Source organism: Malania oleifera, chromosome 2 (genome assembly GCF_029873635.1).
Source record: "Malania oleifera isolate guangnan ecotype guangnan chromosome 2, ASM2987363v1, whole genome shotgun sequence".
NCBI classification, from domain to species: domain Eukaryota; kingdom Viridiplantae; phylum Streptophyta; class Magnoliopsida; order Santalales; family Ximeniaceae; genus Malania; species Malania oleifera.
Genome location: NC_080418.1, coordinates 146,647,514 through 146,670,051, shown reverse-complemented (window position 1 = coordinate 146,670,051; position 22,538 = coordinate 146,647,514). Strand labels below are relative to the sequence as shown.

The window sequence follows — 22,538 nt, the reverse complement described above, 5'->3', positions numbered from 1 at the left end:
ATACATATGACAATACAATTTATAATTATAATGTACACTCACATTCATTGAAAGCATCAATTAAAATCATATAATTTACATGTTATGTTCACAACTTTAGTGCATGTGCCAAATTATATTAAAAACAGTATAAGAAAATTTAAGAATTGAATAACAAAATTTCCCATTTTGAAAGTAAACCATATGATCTAATTATAATTGCACAATTATTCAAACGAGTAGAAGGAAATTTAACTAATTTTGTGAGTGGATGAAACTTCAAAAATTTCTAAGGCATGAAAAATAATGCATTTTGCAATGAAACAACAATCCAAAATAAATATATAAATATTGAACTACAATTTGAATGGAAAAAATAAAATATTATCAGCAACAAATTAAATTCAAATACCCAAACAAAAAAATATTATCAGCAAAAAATTAAATTTAAATACCAAAACAATGAAATACAAACCTTAAGAGCAGTGTTTGTCCACGATTCTTTTAACACAAATCACAAATTCTCTCTCGGATTATCAAAACTTTCGATGAAATAAAAATAACGTAAAACAAATACTGAAGATGAAAAACATAACTTACCCCATCTCCTTATGTCACTTGTAATGTGATGAAGTCCCAACGGTCACCTGCTCAGCTTTCTTCCTTCAACGGTCACTGCTCGGCTCTGCAACAGTCTGTTCGCGCAAGAAAGGAGGAAGAAAGAACTGGCCAAGTTATTCCGAAGCAAATCTCGCTACTCCAAGTAGCGAGATTTGCCACGCGTCGACATCCGGCTGGAGGTAATTCAAAAGGGGTTGACAGAGCATTAATTATCAGATCAAAATCTCGCTACTTCGTGTAGCGAGATTTGCCACGCGTCAAATTCTGGTTCGCAGACAGTTACACGCGTCCAAACGTGGCTGCCGGAGTGTTGCTTGTCCCAATTAAATCTCGCTACTTGGAGTAGCGAGATTTGGTTAAAAATTGCTACTTGGACTAGCGAGATTACGTCAGAGTCATTCTGGGAAATACTTCCCCGAATGAGGTATTATTTAATATATTTTTTTTAAAAAAAGTTAAAACGGGAAAAAACTCTGAAATTTGAACTAACTGAGAAAATTTTGGTGAAGTCCAAGTGCACAAGCCTTGGAAATAGTTGAAGTTCAACAAACTCCAGCCCTCAATGTTGACTTAAATGCGAAAAATATGGAGGCGGCTCTGCCTCACAGTTTCATGCAACATGATAAATCTGAGATTTGAGAATTTGAGGGCTGCTAGGATAATATGAATTGCGGAAATCCAAGAAGGAAATTTAAAAAACAGGGCATTTAAAAGCTAGACATTAGTTCATCATAAAAACATTATTATTATTACAAGTGTAGGACAAAGGGCCTGTTCAATTTCGGAAAATAGTTTTGTTTTTCATTTCTACTTCTAAGAAAATTATTTATTTTCACAAAATTTGTGTAGAAAATTGAAAAATATCTTCTTCTTTTTTTGTTGTTTTCTAGTTTTTATATATAAAATTTTAAAATTAAAACACAAAGTGTTATTTTTATATATTTTTTAGAAAACTAGAAATTGAAAATGAAATTTATTTAAATTTGAATAGAGATTACTACTGCATTTGGGAGTATTTGGATTTAGATTTAGGTGGATTTGAACAAATTTTTATATAATTTTATATTACATCTTATACAAATCTAATACAATTCAAATTTAAGGCCTCTCCAGACATAGGGTAATGTTTATTTTGTTCTAGTTGTAGCTATTATTTTTATTATTAAAGGGATTAAACATTAAAATTGTTGCAATTGACGTCAAAACTCCATTACGTCTCCATTACTTGTGTAACAGGAGATTTAAGATTATAATTTTGATAGTTAGTCCCGTACCCATTTGGAAATTGAAACATTTTTTTTTTTTTATAAATGAAAGAATAAAAAATTTTGAGGAATCTAATTTTAAAATCTCAACACATGGGGTTATACAAGTAGAATCTAACTATTTTGGACATGTGACAAAATATTGGTGTAAATTATGTCACGAACAGTTAAAGGGGCCAAATTTTCAAAAAAAAAAAAATTATGCCATATTTGAGAGTATAAATTTTAGACCTTAGATTTGGACGGTTGAATTTGAACAAATTTTAATATAATTTTACATTATATTTTATCCAAATCTTGGTATCAAGAAGGCCAATGAGAAGAAGACAGGACTAATAAATATGCATGCGTAATGAGAGGTTGAACAACTGACTAATGGTGGGAAACCCTTGACTTTTAAGGCGTTCCTGCATGAATTCAATTCAATATACCTACCAAATACAATGTTTTCTACCTTTATATTTTTGGTTTTTTGCGTTATTTCTTGCTTCTGTTTGGTTGGCTTTCCAATTCTTGAGGACTTTTCTGAAAACTATTTGTGGAATCATAATGTTCAAGGTTTGACTTTGAATGGACCATATCCAGAGTACCATTTGCCTTCATAGGAGCTTAAGGTACGAGCAAAGCAGGAAAGGGAAAAAGAGAGGAAAAGAAAACAAAATGAGTGGGAGAGGAAAGAAAGAGAAGAAGAAATTTGGACCTAAATCTGGTAACTTGGCAGAAATTTCGGATTCTTGAGGGTTCAAAACGAAATTGGGTTTTGAAATTTAGTTTTGCCAAAGAAACTTTGGGAATTCTGCCAAATTTATAATTTTAGTGAAAGAGGGTGGCACTTTTTTTTTTTTTTTTTAATTTTATTAATTATGATACAGAAATATCGTGGAAATAAAAGATACTTGAAATTTACTTAATAACTAAATAAAAAATATCCATTAAATCAAACAAAAAAATAAAACAAACCTATACCAATACCAAAAGAAACCAACTAAACATATCTCATATAAGTCGTACCTATCTTATTTAATGTATATAAACATTTGATAACTTTAGAAAGTTATTACTATTTGTAAATAAACTGAATTTTTTTTTTTTGACAATTTTAAAAAATAAAACTGAAAAAAAAGAAAAAAAAAATTGAAGTTTTTGATTTATTGTGCGCGCGCGCGTTTCATCTGTCTCACAATTATTGATATTTATGGGTCGGATGAGATGCATTCAGATGGGATTAGATAGATCCTCAATTATTCACCACTCTTTTGGTCTTTTTATAAACCACTCATTACCTATTCTGACCCAGTAGAAAAAAAATATAAACCAGGGAGGCTGTGGAAGACTGGTAGTTCTAATCAGTAGCCATTGACACGATGGAAATGTCAATGAAGACAAGCACATAGAACTTAGGGCCAACACGTAAATTTCTGTAGAATGATTTTCATGGACGCCACCAATCCATTTTCCACCACTTACAGCACAGGGCAATGGTTCAGTTTCATGCCAGCAATATTTTTAGGTTTAAGTCTCTCTCGGGGTTCCTCATATTCCAAAAGGAACCCAAAAAGAAAAAAACTACTTTCCTTTTGCCATGGCTCCCTCTATGCCCACTTCTCTATGCTCTGTCCTGCTTCTGCTTCTGCTGCCTATTTGTACCACTGCTCAAACTCACAGCAACATATCCCTGGGCTCATCCCTCACTGCAGAGAACAATATTAACTCTTCCTGGTCATCGCCATCCGGAGAATTCGCTTTCGGGTTCCAGCGCACTGAGAACCAGAGCTTCTTATTGGCCATCTGGTTTGACAAGATCCCTGAAAAAACCATTGTTTGGTCAGCCAATGGAGGTAAACCTGTGCAGAGAGGATCCAAGGTTCAGCTGACCACAGACGGCCAGCTCACTCTTAATGACACAGAAGGAAATCAGGTATGGAGTGGCAGTGCTTTTTCCTCTGCTGCTGAAGTAGCCTACGCAGCCATGCTTGACAGTGGAAACTTGGTGCTGGCGAGCCAGGATGGTGTCAACTTGTGGGAGACTTTTGATCGCCCCACAGATACAATATTACCCACACAAGGATTTAGGCAAGGATCAGCCTCGTTGCTCGTTTCACAGAATCGAATTATTCGAATGGAAGATTCCAGTTCAGTTTACAAAATGATGGAAATCTTGTGCTTTACACTAGAGCTTTCCCGACAGATTCTGTGAATTCTGCATATTGGTCATCTGACACAGTAGGTAGTGGTTTTCAGGTTATCTTCAACCAATCTGGCTACATTTATCTCACGGCGAAGAATGGGAGCATACTCTCTCAAATATCAGCAGATGGGGCTTCAACAAGAAACACCTACCAGAGAGCAATTCTGGAATATGATGGAGTTCTCAGGCATTATGTGTACCCCAAAGCTGGAGGCTCCTGGTCCGTGTCATCTTCCTTACCTGATGATATCTGCACCAGCATTAGGCAAGACACAGGCGGAGGAGTTTGCGGGTTCAACAGCTACTGCAGATTAGGAGATGATCAGAGACCGAACTGTGAGTGCCCACCCGGTTATGCCCTCTTTGATCCAAATAATAAGATGAATGGATGTAAACAGGACTTCATTTCGCAAAATTGTTACTTGGGATCAAACGAGACGGGTCTGTTTGAACTCGAAGCGATGGAAAACGTTGATTGGCCGTTGTCTGATTATGAACATTTCAAGTCTGTATCGGAGGAATGGTGCAGACAGGTTTGCATGGGAGACTGTCTTTGTGCTGTTGCTATTTTTGGAAATGGGGAGTGTTGGAAGAAGAAAATCCCTCTGTCAAATGGGAGAATGGGTTCCGGAGTTGATAGGAAAGCTCTGATTAAAGTAGGGAAGAGCAAATCTCCTGATCAGCAGCCTCCAGTTGTTATAGTTTCAAAGAAGAAAGATCAATCAACTTTGATCCTCGCAGGATCTGTGCTCTTGGGCAGCTCAGTGTTTCTAAACTTCCTCTTACTGCTACCTGCTTCTCTGTTCATTTTCCATTTGAATAGAAGAAGAACAAAGGTGCCTCGACCACAAACAGATATGCTAGGAATGAATCTGAGGAGTTTCTCTTACAATGAGCTAGAGAAAGCCACCGAAGGATTCAAGGAGGAACTGGGAAGGGGAGCTTATGCAATTGTTTATAAAGGATTTCTAGCATATGATACAAGGGATCTTGTTGCAGTGAAAAAGTTAGACCACATCGTGAGAGAAGGGGAGAAGGAGTTCAAAGCAGAAGTAAGTGCCATTGGCAGAACAAATCACAAAAATCTAGTTCAACTACTAGGATTCTGCAATGAGGGGCAGCATCGGCTTCTTGTATATGAGTTTATGAGCAAGGGTTCTCTAGCAAACTTCCTTTTTGGAGAGTCTAGGCCTAGCTGGCATAGTAGAATTCAGATTGTCTTTGGAACTGCAAGGGGGCTTGTTTACTTGCATGAAGAGTGCAGCACCCAGATCATACACTGTGATATTAAGCCTCAAAATATACTTCTTGATGACTCCTTAACAGCAAGGATTTGCGATTTTGGATTAGCTAAGCTTTTGAAGGGTGATCAGACTCAAACTATGACTTTCCTAAGGGGAACCAAAGGTTACGTTGCCCCCGAATGGTTCAAGAGCATGCCCATTACGGTGAAGGTGGATGTATACAGCTTTGGCATTGTGTTGCTTGAGCTAATTTTCTGTACGAAAAATTTTGATCAAGAAAAAAGTGATGAAATCCCGATGGTACTGGCAGACCTGGTTTCCGATTGCTACAGAGACGGGACATTGCATCTGCTGGTTGCGAATGATGAGGAGGCAATGGATGACATGGATAGGCTGGAGAGGTTTGTGGTGACTGCTCTGTGGTGCATTCAGGAGGATCCATCTGTGAGACCTACCATGAGGAAAGTCATTCAGATGCTGGAAGGATCTGTTGAAGTTCCTCCTCCTCCAGACCCATTTTCATTAGTTAGTTCAACCTAATCCTTTCAATATTGACAGTTAGAATTTAGCTGGTGTAGTCTAGTACCTTTATGCAGGTTTCACAACTCATTTTCTCGGTCTTAAAGTCAAGCTGTGTCTGCTTATTGGTACTATGTGATCCAATTATTTTAAAATAAACCCCCGAGTGATCAACGAGGTCTGTCTCTGCAAAATGTGCAACAGAGATGAATGTGAAACAAATATCCTGTCAAGTGTAAGTAATAAGATGGTAGTTACAAGGTCGATTTTGACCCAAATTTTGAAGCTCCAATCAATTTTGATGTCAATTTTTGATTTTGATTTGAAAAAATAGCTAAAATCAGTAATAAAACATGAAATTCTTTGTGAAACTTTAGAAATGATTAAAACATAATAATGTAAGTTTTAGGACTAACATATTATAAGTTAAATACATCAATGTTGTGTATGAGGTGGAAAAGTTATAATATAATATGTCTATCAAACATATTTGTAAGATAATGTACATTAAACATATATTAGGTAATACAAATGAAATTCATAAATCATTTAAATATTATTTTATCATACAAATAAAGAAAACGTACTTAGACATGAATAGTTAAATAAAACGTTAGTTGTAATTTTCTTTTTCATATAGCTTCAAAAGCACTTGTAAAAATCTCTTGTTTTGATAAAAATAAATAAAATAACTTAAAAAAGAAATTTCACTTCACTCATAAGTCTCTCATTTGAATTTCGAGGAAATTTCATTGTATAGTTAAAATTTCGACAAGTTTCGCTTAAATTTCGAGATTTCGATAAATTTTGATTGATTTGTTGAGATTTCGATGGAAATTATGCAAGACGAAACTGATTGCCATTTTGATTTTGAGGGTGACTGAAACCGGAAATTTTGACAATTTCGTAGAAATTGAAGACCATGGTTATACATTTGCCCTTTGACTTTTGATCCATAAATTTTATCTTTTATGCCGGAGTATTATTTTTATTACGTAGAATCATCCAGGCTTGAAGTTGCAGACTTTGTATTGGAAGCAAATCAAGCCCTTATTGCTGAATGTTTTTCCCTTTTCCATAGTACTTAATTTTTTTTTATTTTATATTTCAATGATTTATTTTTGAGTGCTATGACATAATCCATACTTAACCTTGCTTTATGCTATATTTACATGTATTTATGGCTTAATCCACACCCTGTGTACATGAACTTCATCTGCTTGATTTAGTCTTCCATGAGATAATAGAGTTTTGTAACAGTGAGATGGACTTGGTCTACCTCCAATTTGGTATTGTCCTTCGGGACTTCACAAGCAGCCTCGTAGCCTGCATGAATTCAATTCAATATGCCTAGCAAGAAATTCTTCTTTTTCTGTTTTTTGTTGTTTTGGGTTATTTCTTACTTCAACTTTTCTTCTTTTTTTTTTTCTCTAAAGGAAATGAGGGGGAAAGGGTCTGATGCATAGCAGCAGGCTAAGTTAACAACATTTGAAAATAGATTTTAACAAGCGTTTGGGAACATAGAGTTATGAGCTATGAGTTTGAAAGAACAGGAGCACTAGGTGAACCATTTGCCTTCATAGTGAACTAGAGAATTCCTTCTTAAAGGGCATCGAGAAAGAACAAACAGAAAAGAAAGGAAACAAAAGAGAGGAAGTGACAATGAAAACTGAAGAAAAAACCAACAGAAGCATTTCACAAGGAAAGCAAATAAAAAACAAAACAAAAAACAAACGGAGAAACATGGAAATTTGCATTGACTTGGTCTCAACCAACAAGAAGAAAGCAAGGTGCAGTGCCCCACTCAAGTCAAAGTCTTTTGTACATTGAAGAAATGTCTCCACCGTCTTTGCAGATCAGAGTAGATCTTGAACATGGGCCACTCTTTTTTAAATTTGCATTGACTTGGTCTTAACCAACAAGAAGAAAGCAAGGTGCAGTGCCCCACTCAAGTCAAGAGTCTTTTGTACATTGAAGAAATGTCTCCACCGGCCAGTAGTCTTTGCATATCAGAGTAGATCTTGAACATGGACCACTCTTTTTTAAATTTGCATTGACTTGGTCTCAATCAACAAGAAGAAACCTTCCAAAATTACTTTTAATTTTGTACTATTATTTATACCATTGCCAAAATAATTTAAAAAAGCTACTTTCACCATGTCATTACAGTCCCGAATAATTCTTCCACCTCTTGAACTACCCGGATTGCCCCTATAGCTCCCATCACAATTAAATTTTATCTACCCTATTAGGAGTTTAACTCACGAAATAATTTTTTCAGGCCTGATGCAAATTTCCTGATGCTGAATTTGAAACTCTTTCAAAATCATAATATCTGATATCTTCAATTTTCGAAAAGAATTAGAGCTCTTAGCTAAAGAACTAACTCAGTATCAAACACTTCTCCACGTTTGATCCGCACTTTGATAAACTCATTCCATTCTCGCTTTGCATCTTCGATTCTAAAGGTATCACGTAATCAAACACAGAATCAGACCGATTAAAATACTTTTAATAGATGATTTTCGAGCATAGTGGAGCCAGTTTGCAATTTTGTTTTTCCAAAGAAGGACCCGTAGGAAAGGAATCCCCAACACTACACTAGCCCGACGCCAAACCTCTGAAACCACCTTACCTAAAGAAAGAATGTGATCAATGTTTTCCTAACTTCTCTGTACGCAGCAATCACAAGCCGAAACCATTGATATTTCTTTGACCTGAATTCTATCATCTACTGCTAGACATCTAAACCAGACTTTCCATAAACACATTGAAATTCTTTTAGGCAATAAAGAATGCCAAAACCAGTCATTTCACTCAAAAGTATCACTTCTGCTTCTCACCGCCTCCTATGCCGTTTTGTAGAGAATTTGTCATCAGGGGTAGGCTTCCAAATGAATATATCTTGACCACTTTTACGAACTGGCACATTATGTATGATTTCCATTGTTCTATCGGCCCTAACCAATTCCATTAATAAATCAGAGTTCCAGTTGTTATTCAGCCAACAATCCTTAATACACAATTTTTTGTTCAAAATATCCTTAGTGCGCATAGCTAACAGGCCTAATGTAAGCCACCTATCGAACTGAAAAGAAGAATTCCCACCTCTCACCAAAATTTTAACATTATCTATAACTTCTGGAACGGTGGCCATCATTGATTTCCAAAACTGAGAGTCATTTAGTCTTCCCTTCTTGATTAATAAATGATCATTTCTGCAATATTTAGTTCTAAAAAAACCTGACCATAAATTGTTAGAAGTGAGCAGTCTAAAGGCAAATTTCATGAGAAGAGATTTTTGAACTTCTTTAAGATCTCTCAAGCCCATACCTCATTCCGAGGTAGGTTTACAAATTTTCTCCCAAGAGTGCCATTAAATCTTAAATTTTCTTTTCCACTAAAATTTTGAGGCTTTAAAAGTTTGAAAATTTCTATGGAATTTTTGAAGTCAATATTCATTTCAATTTTTATTTTAAAAAATGATGAAAATTAGTACTAAAGCATGATATGTTTTTATGAAATTGTTAGTAGACATAGTAGCAAGATTTAGAATGAAAAGATTGTAAGTAAAATGCATCAATGACAAGTATTTAGCGAATAGGTGCAACAACACCAACGACAAATTGGTGAAGTCGGCTACATGAATCATTTTTCGCCAAATTTAGCGAATAGGTGTAATAACTGTAATACAATAATCATGTTAATAATGTTCAATTTTCATACATCAGTTGAATATTTATTATTATGTAAATACAACTTTTTTTGACCTAAAAGGTCGAATAAAATATTAGAGCTAATATCTAACTTCAGTATGAATAAAATTCCAAAAGCTTGAAGGTTATTGTGATGCCCCGATTTTCGTACAAAATTTTTTTCAATAATAAATAAATAATCACGTCATCCACAACACACACAAATCGGTCATGTCAACAATCCTTCTATCATTCATACGACCCGACCCACATTGGGTATCGGGTAAAAAGTTATTTTATTATATAACTTAACAGTGGAAGACAATATACACATATCAGTTAGAATACAATACCCAGAGTATCAATGTACATAAATACATAATACTATCTCATATCCAAAAATAATACAACCCTAGGGAATCACACCTCCCTAGTCCAAACTCACCCTGTATCTTAGGATTCTAACTCCCTATGATCACGAAGCTTTACCACCTGGCCTATCTTTGTCTCCTGAAAAATTTAGATAATTTGGGTGAGACACATCTCAGTAAGAAGGAATAAATTATTTACAGTGTGTGACCATATGAGTTTAATTATAATACACTTTACTTTTCAAATCATCGTTTCATCTGAGAAAATACACTGATATACACATTCTCATAGTCATATAGATATACAACACAAGCTTTTATAAGCTTTAAAATCATTTCTCAAATTCAATAATTTCCAACACATATTTACCCACAAAGTTCTTGAGAATAGGGAAGATTACTCGCCTATACAGGTAGCTTCCTTCTACCCTAACACATTATGCAACCGGGTATGGCCACATTTGATACCTATCAGGGCACTCACCTTACTCAGTAAGCCCTCAGGCGGAGAGTTTCACTTCGCCTCAATTATTTATATTATTAACTCACGCGGTTCCATTTCTCAATTTTATCATTCTTTATTTCTCAATTTCCATTCTTTCTTTCATTTCTCATTTTAGCCAATTTTATGATTCTTTCACTTTTCATTTCCACTTTACTTTTCGGCTCATGAGTGTCCTCGGTATCAAATACTAACATCGCGTTTGTAACTCATGGCCACCCTGAGGATCTTTCTATACACGCCATGCTTCTCCCCATGGTCAAGGCTGTGCGGCCCGAAGGTTGGATCTAATCGCAGTTGGCCGATCCGGTTAGATCAAATATCATATCACATATTGCGTCTATAGTACGACTAGCCGGCCTATAACCCTGATCTAGACTCAGGGGGCCCAACAACCTTACACAATGGCATAGTCGATTGTCACGCCACACGCTCCAAGAGTCCGTGTGGTTGCACTAACATGATTAGCAAGGGTACCGTGCTCAATATCATAACCATCCAGCAGGGTTTACCATCACATACCCACAATCATTATGCAGTATTGACATTTTGTCATTCATATTTCATGTATTTCCACATTTCTCATTTTCATATTGCAGAATTAACATTGCAATATTTTCATTTCACATATTCACATTTCAATATCAGTATTTTCAACACATTTCATCATCTAAATGATATTTTCTTAGTTCATAATTCATCTCATCTCATACTATCATATGCATATATTATTTCACAATTACTCAATATTTTTCAAAACACATTTCCGTATTTCACCTTTCTTCATTTTCTCAGAAAATACATTTCTTGCACATTTTTACTTTCATCATTTTCCCACATTTCAATTATCATATTAAAACAGGTTTCAGTATCACATATTTCACAGGGTAAATCATCTAACTCAGTTTAAACATTTCATAATATAAATCACATGCCACACAAATATCATCTAATACTTATATCATAATAAATTTCAAGTAAAATAACATACACCATTTTCACATATTTCTCAACCCATAATTTTCATAAAAATACTGTTATAATTTATTCCCCTTACTCGACTTACTCAGAGTCTCGCTAGAACCCAAAATCTCACGCTCTTAGCGCCCGAAATTTAACTCCTGGAATTTGCATTTTTCCCAGATTAATTAATCTATTTCTCCAAAATGATACTCATCTAGCCTTCTCTAGGCTCTATATACCTCAAATTAATATTTAAACTATTATTTAACACCCCCACTTAATTTTATAAATTTTGTTTGCGGGTCCCAAAATTACACTCGCGGCGCTCACTTGGACCCTAAATTTCAGAAATCCCACTTCAGCCCCAGATGCTCAATATTTTAGCATTTCTAAACTAATACTAATTTATTAAAAATAAGCCCCTTAATAACCCCCGCACCCTAAATTTGAGGTTTTGGTCTGACACCCCCATAAGAATTTCGTCCCACTAGACTTGTAGAGAATCATCCCTAGATTCTCGTGGTGGTGTTCGTTTGTCAATTGGACTTATATTTTGCAAGAAATTAAAGAAAAAAGGAAAAATGACTTATCCTAGGGAATACACCTATGCCGCTCATACCACCGATCCGCTCTGGTAGAAATGACGGCAGTGGCAAATGGAGTCGAGTGGTATCTTCTGATTTTTGATCGGGCGAAAATTGGTCACAAAATCGAGGAGAGAGAGAGAGAGAGAGAGAGAGAGAGAGAGAACGTGAGGAGGGAGAGAGAGAGAGAGAGAGTGTGTGTGTGTGTTTAGAAGCTGGAATAAAGAAAAGAAAAGAAAGAAGAAGAAGAAGGAGGAGATAAGCTAGAAGGGGGGGGGGGGAGAGGCCGAAGAAGATATTTTACAAAAAAAGATTCATCCTGAAGCTTTCTGAAGCTTCAGGATAATAATAATAATAATAATAATAATAATAATAATAATATATTTTATTAATAAAATAAAAATTAATTTTAATTAATTTTTTTTCTTTTTTTTAAATCCGTTTAATTAATTTTTTTTTTGGAATCATTCTACTAATCTTTTATATCTCTTTTTTATTTTTATTTTTATTTTTTTGGGTTTTTACATTCTCACATCCTTATAAAAATTTCGTCCTTGAAATTTGCCATTCCCCTATTTCCCTAAGTCAAAACACTTCCAATTTTTATTGATTACCCTCACTTATGGCGGAGGAATACCGTGGTTATAACGAGAGTTCTAGGAGATTACAACTATTCAAAATTCTCCCAAAACCATTCACGTTTCAAAACTAAAAACCCTATCTATCTTACGTTACATTATACAACTAAAAACTACAATATTATTCCATTCACTTGACTGGTTCAGCTTTAAACTCCACTGAATAAATGCGGATATCTCTGGCGCATTTGATCCTCTAGTTCCCAGGAAGCCTCCTCAATGGCATGGTTGCGTCACAGAACTTTTACCTGCGGAATCTTCTTCGTGCGTAGCTCCTATTCCTTCCAGTCAAGAATCTGCATTGGTATTTCCTTATAAGCTAAAGTGTCACCCAACTCCAGTGCTTCATATCTAATCACATGGGAGGGGTTTGAGACGTATTTTCTCAACATAGAAATGTGGAATACGTCATGGATCCTAGATAGGACCGGTGATAATGCCAAACGATAGGCAACTATCATTGCTTCTACAAACACGACATCCTTGCTTCTCAATTTTTCTTCTCAACTGGATCATAAATCTTGTATCCAAATTCATATTGATTGTAGCCAAGGAATATACACATTCGCGTTTTCTCATCAAGTTTGGACCTTTCATCTTTTGGAATATGCACAAATGCTTTGCACCCAAAAACACACAAATGATTATAGGAAACATCCTTAACTGTCCAAACTCGGTTTGACACATCAAACTGTAGAGGAACACAGGGTGTAAGATTCAACACATGAACAATAATGCTCAAGGCCTCCCCCCAAAAGGCTTTTGGCAACCAGGCCGCAAACATCCCACTCTCTCAACCAGTGTTCTGTTCGTCCTTTCTGCTATGCCATTCAATTGAGGAGTTTTCGGAGGAGTCTTTTGATGTTGAATACCCTGTTGTCTGCAATACTCATCAAATGGACCGGAATACTCTCCACCGTTATCGGTTCAGATGCACCTCAATTTCATCCTAGTCTGTCTCTTAATTAGGGCTTGAAATTTCTTGAACTCAGCCAACACTTGGTCTTTTGACTTCAAGATATATACCCACAACTTCCTTGAATGATCATTTATGAAGGTCACAAAGTATCTAGAGCCACCAAGTGTTCTCGCCTTCATAGGGCCACACACATCTGAATGTACCAAATCTAGTATCTCTGACTTTCTCGAATGAGGGAGATTCTTGAAGGAAACTCTGCTCTGCTTCCCTGACAAACAATGAGTACACCTTTTCAGAAGTGTACTTTTTAGTTTACATAGTAGACTTTTCTTCCCTAGTAGAGCTAATCCTTTCTCACTCATGTGAGCCAGTCTCTTGTGCCACAACTCTGTTGTACCATTATCCTCCATCGCATTAACAATGTCGTTGGAGATCTTTGCTTGTAGAATGTACAATGCAGAGTGCTTCATGCCTTGAGCCACAACCATAGCACCCCTGGTGAGCTTCCACTTGCCATCACTAAAAGTGTTGCAGTACCCTTTATCATCAAGTTTACCTATAAAAATCAAATTCAAACGAATGTCAGGAATATGCTTCACATCTCTAAGAACTAAACTCATGTCATTATTTGTCTTTAGATACGCATCCCCAATTCCAATGACTTTAACTAAGCCATCATTGCCCATATTTACTATTCCAAAGTCACCAGATCTATAGGATGTAAAGAGATCCTTCCGAGATGTAGCATGAATGGAGACACCACTGTCAATCACCTAGTTGGTCTCATGATATGCAACATTTATCATCTCATCATCATAAACAATAAGGAATTTTGCAAGAGTGGTGGTAGCAACTCTATCATCACCATCTTTGTCATCTCCATTCTTTGTTCCCTTCCATTTCTTATTCTTGTTTTCTTTCTTCAATTGCCTACAATATTTCTTGATGTGTCCCTTTTTCCCGCAATGATGACACTCAACATTCGTAAACTTGTTGGACTTGCTTCTTCTGTTATCTCTATTCTTCAGACCTCTGCTCTTACTTCTCCCTCTCTTTTCTATAACCAAGATCTCTGATGGTGAAGAGGATCCCTATGTTATTTTTCTCATCTCTTCATTTAGCAAACAACTCTTGGTTATATCCATTGTGACCTTCTGGAGCGGAGTTAGATAATGAAGTTCTGAGCGTCCCCCACGATCCGGTAATGAACCAAGCAACCATAACCTTTGTATCTCATCATCAAACTTAATACCCATTCTAGCCAACTGATTAATAATTCCTTGGAATGTATTTAGGTGATCAGATAAAGAAATCCCGTCCTAGTACTTCAAAGCCATCATTTGTTTAATTAGAAACAACTTATTATATCTATTCTTTCTAGCATATAACTCTTCAAGCTTACTCCATAGAGAATGTGCATTTGTCTCTCCACTAATATGGTTCAAATCATTATTATCTACCCACTGCCTGATATACCCACATACCTGTCGATGCAACAAAGTCCATTCCACATCAGACTTTTTTTCTAGTTTTTCAGCACTAAATACCAGTAGGTAATAATCTTTCACATAAAGAAGATCCTCCATTTTTCCTTTCCATAAATCATAATTTGAACCACTGAGATTAATCATTCTATTAGTAGTTGCTTCCATAACTTAAACTGCCAACCTGACAATTTGTGAACCTGACTTTAATACCACTTTGTTGGGAGAGATATCAACAAATAACCACAGCGGAATAATTCTTTTCCCTATATGTAAGCAAATATAGTGTATATCTAATTTTATACGTGCTGAAAATAATAAGAAAAATAATCAATCACACCAAACCACAAGAAACACACTCAATTTTTTACTTGGAAAACTTCCCCAGTGTGAGGAAGAAAAATTATGGGACCTAATTCAGTTGAAACCTCTACTATCAATCAAATAATGGGTACACTAAGTTTTCTTTAATCTCAATTAGAGGTTACAAATATATCTCATCAAGATATCGACAATCTTGGAAAATACAAAGAGGATTGGAGAGAATATAGCAAATTCGTGGTTACTGTTCATGCGTAAAAATCTTAACTTCTGAGCTCCAAATCCGATCCCAACCATTCAAATTGTAGCTCCTTGAGTCGTGAACATCTCCTCCAAATTTCAGCTCGATCAGACCACAAACAAAGTGAGATTAGAGTCTTGCTGAAATCTGAACAGCATGAGAAAAATCACGTTTTTTTTTTTCTTTTTGAGAAGTGACGGCTCCCCTTTCTCCCATCTCTTTTTATAATTTCCCTGTTTTCACACTAAAAGACATATGTTTGGGCTTTTAATAAAGTCCAGGCTTTTCCCCGCTTGGAAGGAAATAACCCAATACCCTGAACCCATCTTCCAGCGGTCAAGCACGTTGGCCGTAGAAGACACGTACTTCTCATCAGTCTTCTTTGAGAGGAGGCAAAATGTTAAGAAGGCAAACAAATGGAATTAAATCCACAACCTGGTTTTCTCAGCATTCATGGAGACAAACTTTCTTGAATGATTTTCCTGGAAAGTACATCAATCCATTTTCCACGCAAGATACCAAGGCATTGGTTCAGCTTGATATTGATTAGCCTGCCAGCTAAGCTTATTTAATCTCATCTGTTTCGCGTAATTGTATGCAGTAAGACTAATGCCTCTACCGATGGCTCCTTCTCTTCCTCTTCAAGCAGTCCTCTTCTTGCTTCTGCTGTTGCCATGCTTTGCCACTGCACAAGCCAATGGTACGGTAACCATCGGCTCGTCCCTCACTGCAACAGAAGGGGCCTCCGTTTGGCAGTCTCGATCTGGAAATTTTGCCTTTGGCTTTCGCCAACTTGATGACAATGAGGATATATTCTTGCTGTCCATATGGTTTGACAAGATACCTGAAAAAACAGTAGTCTGGTTTGCGAGGAAAGAGGATTATGTCCCTTCTCCGAGAGGGTCAAAAGTGGAGCTTACTTCTGACCGAGGACTGGTGCTCACCGGACCTCAGGGAGAAAATCTATGGAATTCTGATCCCATTATTACCAGGGTCTTGCGAGGTGTTATGAATGATACAGGGAACTTTGTTCTTGAAGGTGGAAGTTCTGAAAGACTATGGGAAAGCTTCAAGCATCCTACTGATACTCTCCTACCTGGACAGGCAATGGAAAGGGATGATCGACTTTATTCAAGGAAAACTGAGACCAACTTTACCCAAGGAAGGTTTCGACTTCGCTTGCGCAGCGAAGATGGTGATCTCGCGCTTGCAACCTTAAATGTTCCCACTGAGTCTGTCAATGAACCTTACTATCTCAGTGGCACAAAAGACGAACAGAATTCATCAAATTCTGGTAACAGAGTGGTGTTTAATGAATCGGGCTACTTGTTCATTTTGAGAAGGAATGGTGGAAGGTTTGATCTCACAACAGGGCAGGTTCCTTCATCTAGGGACTTTTATCACAGAGCAACTCTCAATTTTGATGGAGTCTTTACTCAATTCTATCGCCCTATGGCTTCCAATACGGGGAATCAAAGCTGGACTGCCCTCTGGTCCATACCGGACAATATTTGCATGAACAGCCAAGTAAGTGCAGGAAGTGGAGCGTGTGGGTACAACAGAATCTGCAGTCTTGGAATTGATCAGAGGCCAACTTGTGCATGCCCTCGAGGGTTTTCTGTCACCGATCCCGAGGATGAGTACAGAGGCTGCAAACCAGATTTCATGGAAGGCTGCATAGAAGGGGCTAGCTCTGCAGAAAATCTTTACAGCATGGACACCATAACGGATATCGATTGGCCTACCTCGGATTATGAGCTCTTATCTCCTTATAATGAACAACAGTGTAAAGAATCCTGCTTGCAGGATTGCATGTGTGCTGTTGTCATTTTGAGAGACAATAGATGCTGGAAGAAGAAGCTACCGCTTTCGAATGGGAGATCAAACAGGAGTGTCAATGGAAAGGCTTTCATCAAATTCAAGAAAGAGAATTCTCCGACACAAAATCCGCAACCTTCAGCTCCAAACAGAAAAAAACCAGAACGGTTTGATCCTAGCAATATCAGTGCTCCTGGGCAGTTCTGTGCTCATCAACTTTGTATTGATGGGAGCAATTTTTTTGGGGTTTTTCTTCATCTACCACAAGAAAGTAACAAGAACTCCCCAAAGTGACTCAGGTATTGAGAAAACTTTACACAATTTTACTTACAAAGAGCTTGTAGATGGCACAGACGGGTTCAAAGAAGAATTGGGAAGAGGGGCTTTTGGCATTGTTTACAGAGGGGTTGTAGAACTTGGCTCTAGCACTCTTGTTGCAGTCAAGAAATTAGACAGAGTGGTTCAAGAACGGGACAAGGAGTTCAAAACTGAAGTGAACATTATCGGCCAGACTCATCATAAGAACTTGGTGAGGTTGATTGGATTTTGCGATGAAGGACTTTACCGGTTGTTGGTATATGAATTTATGAGCAACGGAACTCTTGCAAGCTCCCTCTTTGGGGAATTGAAGCTCACTTGGCATCAAAGGACCCAAATTGCGTGCGGCATTGCAAGAGGACTAGTTTACTTGCATGAAGAGTGCAGTACCCAGATCATCCATTGTGATATAAAGCCTCAGAACATACTCCTCGATGACTGGTACAATGCTCGTATTTCGGACTTTGGATTGGCAAAGCTTCTTTACGTGGATCAGAACCAAACCTACACTGCCATTAGAGGAACAAAAGGGTATGTTGCTCCTGAGTGGTTCAGGAACATGCCCATCACTGTGAAGGTGGATGTGTACAGCTTTGGGGTTTTGCTGCTGGAAATTATATGCTGTCGAAGAAGCGTCGATATGGAGATTGGTGGAGAAGAGAGAGCGATTCTGACCGACTGGGCTTATGACTGCTACTCGGAGGGTACATTAGAAGCTCTGGTTGAAAATGATGAGGCCGCCATCAATGACAGGAGGATGCTGGAGAGGCTAGTGATGGTTTCCATTTGGTGCATTCAGGAAGACCCATCTCTGAGACCCACCATGAAGAGAGTTCTGCTCATGCTTGAAGGAATTGTTGAGGCTCCTTCACCCCCATGTCCATTTCCATATAGTTACAAGAATTAGAAAATGCTAGCGCCCCCCCCCCCCCCCTCCCCTTCTTGTTCTTTATGTCAAAAGGAATGGGAGTGATCTCATCATCTTAACAAATGCTTTACAACCACATGTTTTGGTATGCGGAAATAGAATAGAATCGATAGGATATTCCTAGACCATTCCTTCTGCAAATCAAATGTGATTTGCTCATTTATCAATGGTCTTGTTGCGACACCCAGTTGTCTTTGTATCTGCTATAAGATCACAAACCAGTTTATCAATTTTTTGTTGGTCCGAGGGAGAGGATTCTTTACAAATCAAATGGGAGGAGTACGGAAATGACATTTCTTATTTAATGTAAAAGTTAGGCTACGCAGTGGTTATGGATACTTTTTTTCACCTGCAAAATTTGCCTTCAACCATCTGCCTCACCGTGAAAACTCCAAATCCCCGTAGGCACGACGCCCCGACTCTACATCTTGAGGACCTTGAGAGCTCTCGCCCTCCACGCGGAACCTTCCCTTGAACATATTTTTACAGTAGAGAGGTGAATTCTTAGACCAAATAATTGAAGGAAAGAAACTTGACAATGTTATGTCTCTTGGTATCAAGAAGGCCAATGAGAAGAAGACATGACTAATAAATATGCATGCGTAATGAGAGGTTGAACAACTGACTAATGGTGGGAAATCCTTGACTTTTAAGCCGTCCCTGCATGAATTCAATTCAATATACCTGCCAATTACAATGTTTTCTACCTTTGTTTTTTTTGGTTTTTTGGGTTATTTCTTGCTTCTGTTTGGTTGGCTTTCCAATTCTTGAGGACTTTTCTAAAAACTATTTGTGGAATCTTAGTGTTCAGGTTTGACTTTAAAAGGACCAAATCCAAAGTACCATTTGCCTTCATAGGAGCACAAGGAACGAGCAAAACAGGAAAAGAAAAAAGAGAGGAAAAGAAAACAAAATGAGTGGGAGAGGAAAGAAAGAAAAGAAGAAGAAATTTGGACCTAAATTTGGTAAATTTGCAGAAATTTCGGATTCTTGAGGGTTCAAAACGAAATTGGGTTTTAAATTTAGTTTTGCAAAAGAAACTCCAAAATTTTCATATATTTATATGTGTGTGCGCGTTTCATATATAAACCACTCATCACCTATTCTGACCCAGTAGAAAAAAAATATAAACCAGGGAGGCTGTGGGAGACTGGTAGTTCTAATCAGTAGCCATTGACAGGAAGGAAAAGTCAATGAAGACAAGCACGTAGAACTTAGGGGCCAACACATAAATTTCTGTAGAATGATTTTCATGGACGCCACCAATCCATTTTCCACAACTTACAGCACTGATTAATTCAGTTTCAGAGTATGGTACCGTAACTATTATTTTAAATTAGTGCCAGCGCACGTCTCAGATAGAGTGTTGGTGATTGGATAGTCGATTGAGCTCAGAGAAGAGTAGTGTGCCCTCCTAGTAGTTTGGATCAGGTTTGGCAGACCAATCGTACTTACAGACGAATCAGTTTTTGTAAGAACTCGAACCGTGAGAAATGGAATTCTGCGGACTTCGTTGACGAAACTGTAATTCGTCGACGAAGGTAGAAGGCTTTTCATTGACGAAATTCAGAGTTTCGTCGACGAGGAGAAGCCGAGAGGTCTGGGAAATTGGAAATATCAGACTTTGGCGACGAGGCCACCGATTCTTCGACGAATTCTGTGAAGGATTCGTTGACGAAGGTACCATTTCGTCGACAAAATTGGGCCAGGTCAAGGGCTATAAAAGGAAATTTCCTTTACTTCTTAATTAAGTTACTTCAAGTTTCTCTCTCTCTCTCTCTCTCTCTCTAAACTCTCTCTACTCTCTCCTTCTCTCTAGAATTCTTCACCGATCTTTGCTAGAATCGGGAAACGGAAGTTACCACGAGGATCATAGAAGGATTCTTTACAACTTCTGCGGATCGGAATCTCGTTTCGGAGGTTTTCAAGTTTTGGCAAAAAATCAAGATAAGGCTCGGTTTTCAATTCTGATATGGTAGTTTTGTAGATATCAGTCTTGTGAGTATTTTTTGTACTGTGATTTATAGTTTTTGGAACTTGGTTCGCTGTTTAGGAGCCTTGGAGTTCGGGATTTGCTTTCGAGGTTAAGGTAAGGGGAAACTGTGTTATATTGGTTATTTTTGAAATCAGACTTGGTGGAACTGTGGTCTAGGGTCCTATGTGTGTTTTGGCTATTCATTTTTTGGGGGGGGGGGATCTAACGGGGAAAACTATGGGTTTTTTATTATTGCAGTTTTAGGAAAAAGGGGGCGACGGGCTGAATCCCAGGTTTTGTTGAAAACCGAATATATATGTGATTTATACTGTGATATTGGGATAGCCGTGTCATGACTTTGTTTAAACTGTATTTTTTTGGAAAACCATGATTTAGATTACCAAATGAGTGTAGTTTGTTTGGTTATATGAGCATGCATGTGTGTGTGATATGCGAAATTGCTTATGGGACCGCGATTCTAATGATTCCAGGGACTGAGAGTGACCGGCTCTATATTCGAGGACGTGTGTTTATCGCCTGCCATGTAGGTAAGAGTGATCGGCTCTATATTCAAGGGCGTGAGCCTTTCCAGCAGATCAGGCTGAAGGGTGTGGATCCACCAGTTAGCGCCGGTACGATGCCATAGGAGTCGAGGACTAGCCATGTGCCGGTGGTGCCATGCTTCACGAGTTGGCTATGGGCCAAAGACGGAATGTCGGACCGGCTTCGAGCTTATGGGTGTGATGACACTAGGTTACTGATCATGTGTGTGTATTGTGATAAGGCTGCGTATAAATGGCTGCCGTATATGTGCGTGAATGCACTGTGTAAATTAGTACTGGATTTGCATTTAACTGCATTCATGTTGCATCATGATAACACTCAAATGCCACACACCGATATATCCTGTGTTCTTCCTTACTGAGAGGTGTCTCACCCTTACTGTACGTACATTTTTACAGGTCCTTCGAGTAACCAGAACTAGCGTCCTGGTGTAGGGAGTGTAGTGGGCCGGTGTACTGTGTTAGCGCTTGGGTAAGTGTTAGACTGTAGTTATATTGGGTTGCCATTTTGTGTTGTATTTGGGCACCCAGTTCGTACGTTTGGATAGAGCTGTGTTTGGCTTGTATATAAACTCTGGTATGGTACTGCATATGTTGATATAAATGACTTTTTTTCCGCTACGTATATGTTTGTGATTGGATGTGTTTAGGGTGCCTGGGAACCCCACGGGGTCGGACCCTCATCCAGTGTACTATATCTGTGATGATTTGTATGATACAGGGACAGGTTAGGTTACATTTTTACCTCTAAGTCCCATTTCGGGGTTCGGGGCGTGACAACTTAGTATTAGAGCTAACCAGGTTACTAGATCTTGTAGACTTGGTTAGGCTCAGTTATGAGTACATACCAGAGTATAGGATATGGATATAAGGACTAATCTCATGACTAGGAAACATCACCGTCAATGGATTTACTGTAGTTTTCTGAAACCATCGACTGAATCAGAAAATCACAGAAGTTCGCCAAGGGATTTCTGCTTTCAAACTATAAGACAAAATCTTATACTTCCATACACTATACCTACTTCTCAACACCTAATCTAACCTATCCATCTAGCATCCTTATCCTAACTATTTCCTGTACTTTGGTATAAATCATCTTTAACCTAATACTCTAACATTTCCATATCCAGGCGATGTGAAATTAATCACACTTCTGGCTAGACATTGCTCTGATACCATCTGTAACGCCCCGAACACTTAAACCCGGGTCTGGCACATTATACCTGATAAAATCCCTGATAATTCATAATTAACATATACGCAGCGGAAAACATAAATATAATCTCCTAATTATAATACCAAAGTTTTCTAAAATCTATCTATAATCCATAATAAATTATCTACCACCTACATTTCCATAAATACATAACTCCCAAAACAATTCAATATTTTCACAATC

At 37.6% G+C, this 22,538-nt stretch overlaps 1 protein-coding gene and 1 pseudogene across 1 annotated transcript; both read left to right on the top strand.

The window, feature by feature from the left end:
- Nucleotides 1-3,455: 3,455 nt before the first annotated feature.
- Nucleotides 3,456-6,094, top strand: LOC131148481 (G-type lectin S-receptor-like serine/threonine-protein kinase LECRK3). Its single transcript, XM_058098178.1, is given in 2 exon segments — nucleotides 3,456-3,943; nucleotides 3,946-6,094. Coding segments are annotated over 2 exon segments (2,376 nt in total). The 5' UTR covers nucleotides 3,456-3,459; the 3' UTR covers nucleotides 5,838-6,094.
- Nucleotides 6,095-16,053: 9,959 nt separating this feature from the next.
- LOC131148480 (G-type lectin S-receptor-like serine/threonine-protein kinase LECRK4) lies at nucleotides 16,054-18,828 on the top strand (annotated as a pseudogene).
- The last annotated feature ends 3,710 nt before the right edge of the window (nucleotides 18,829-22,538 follow it).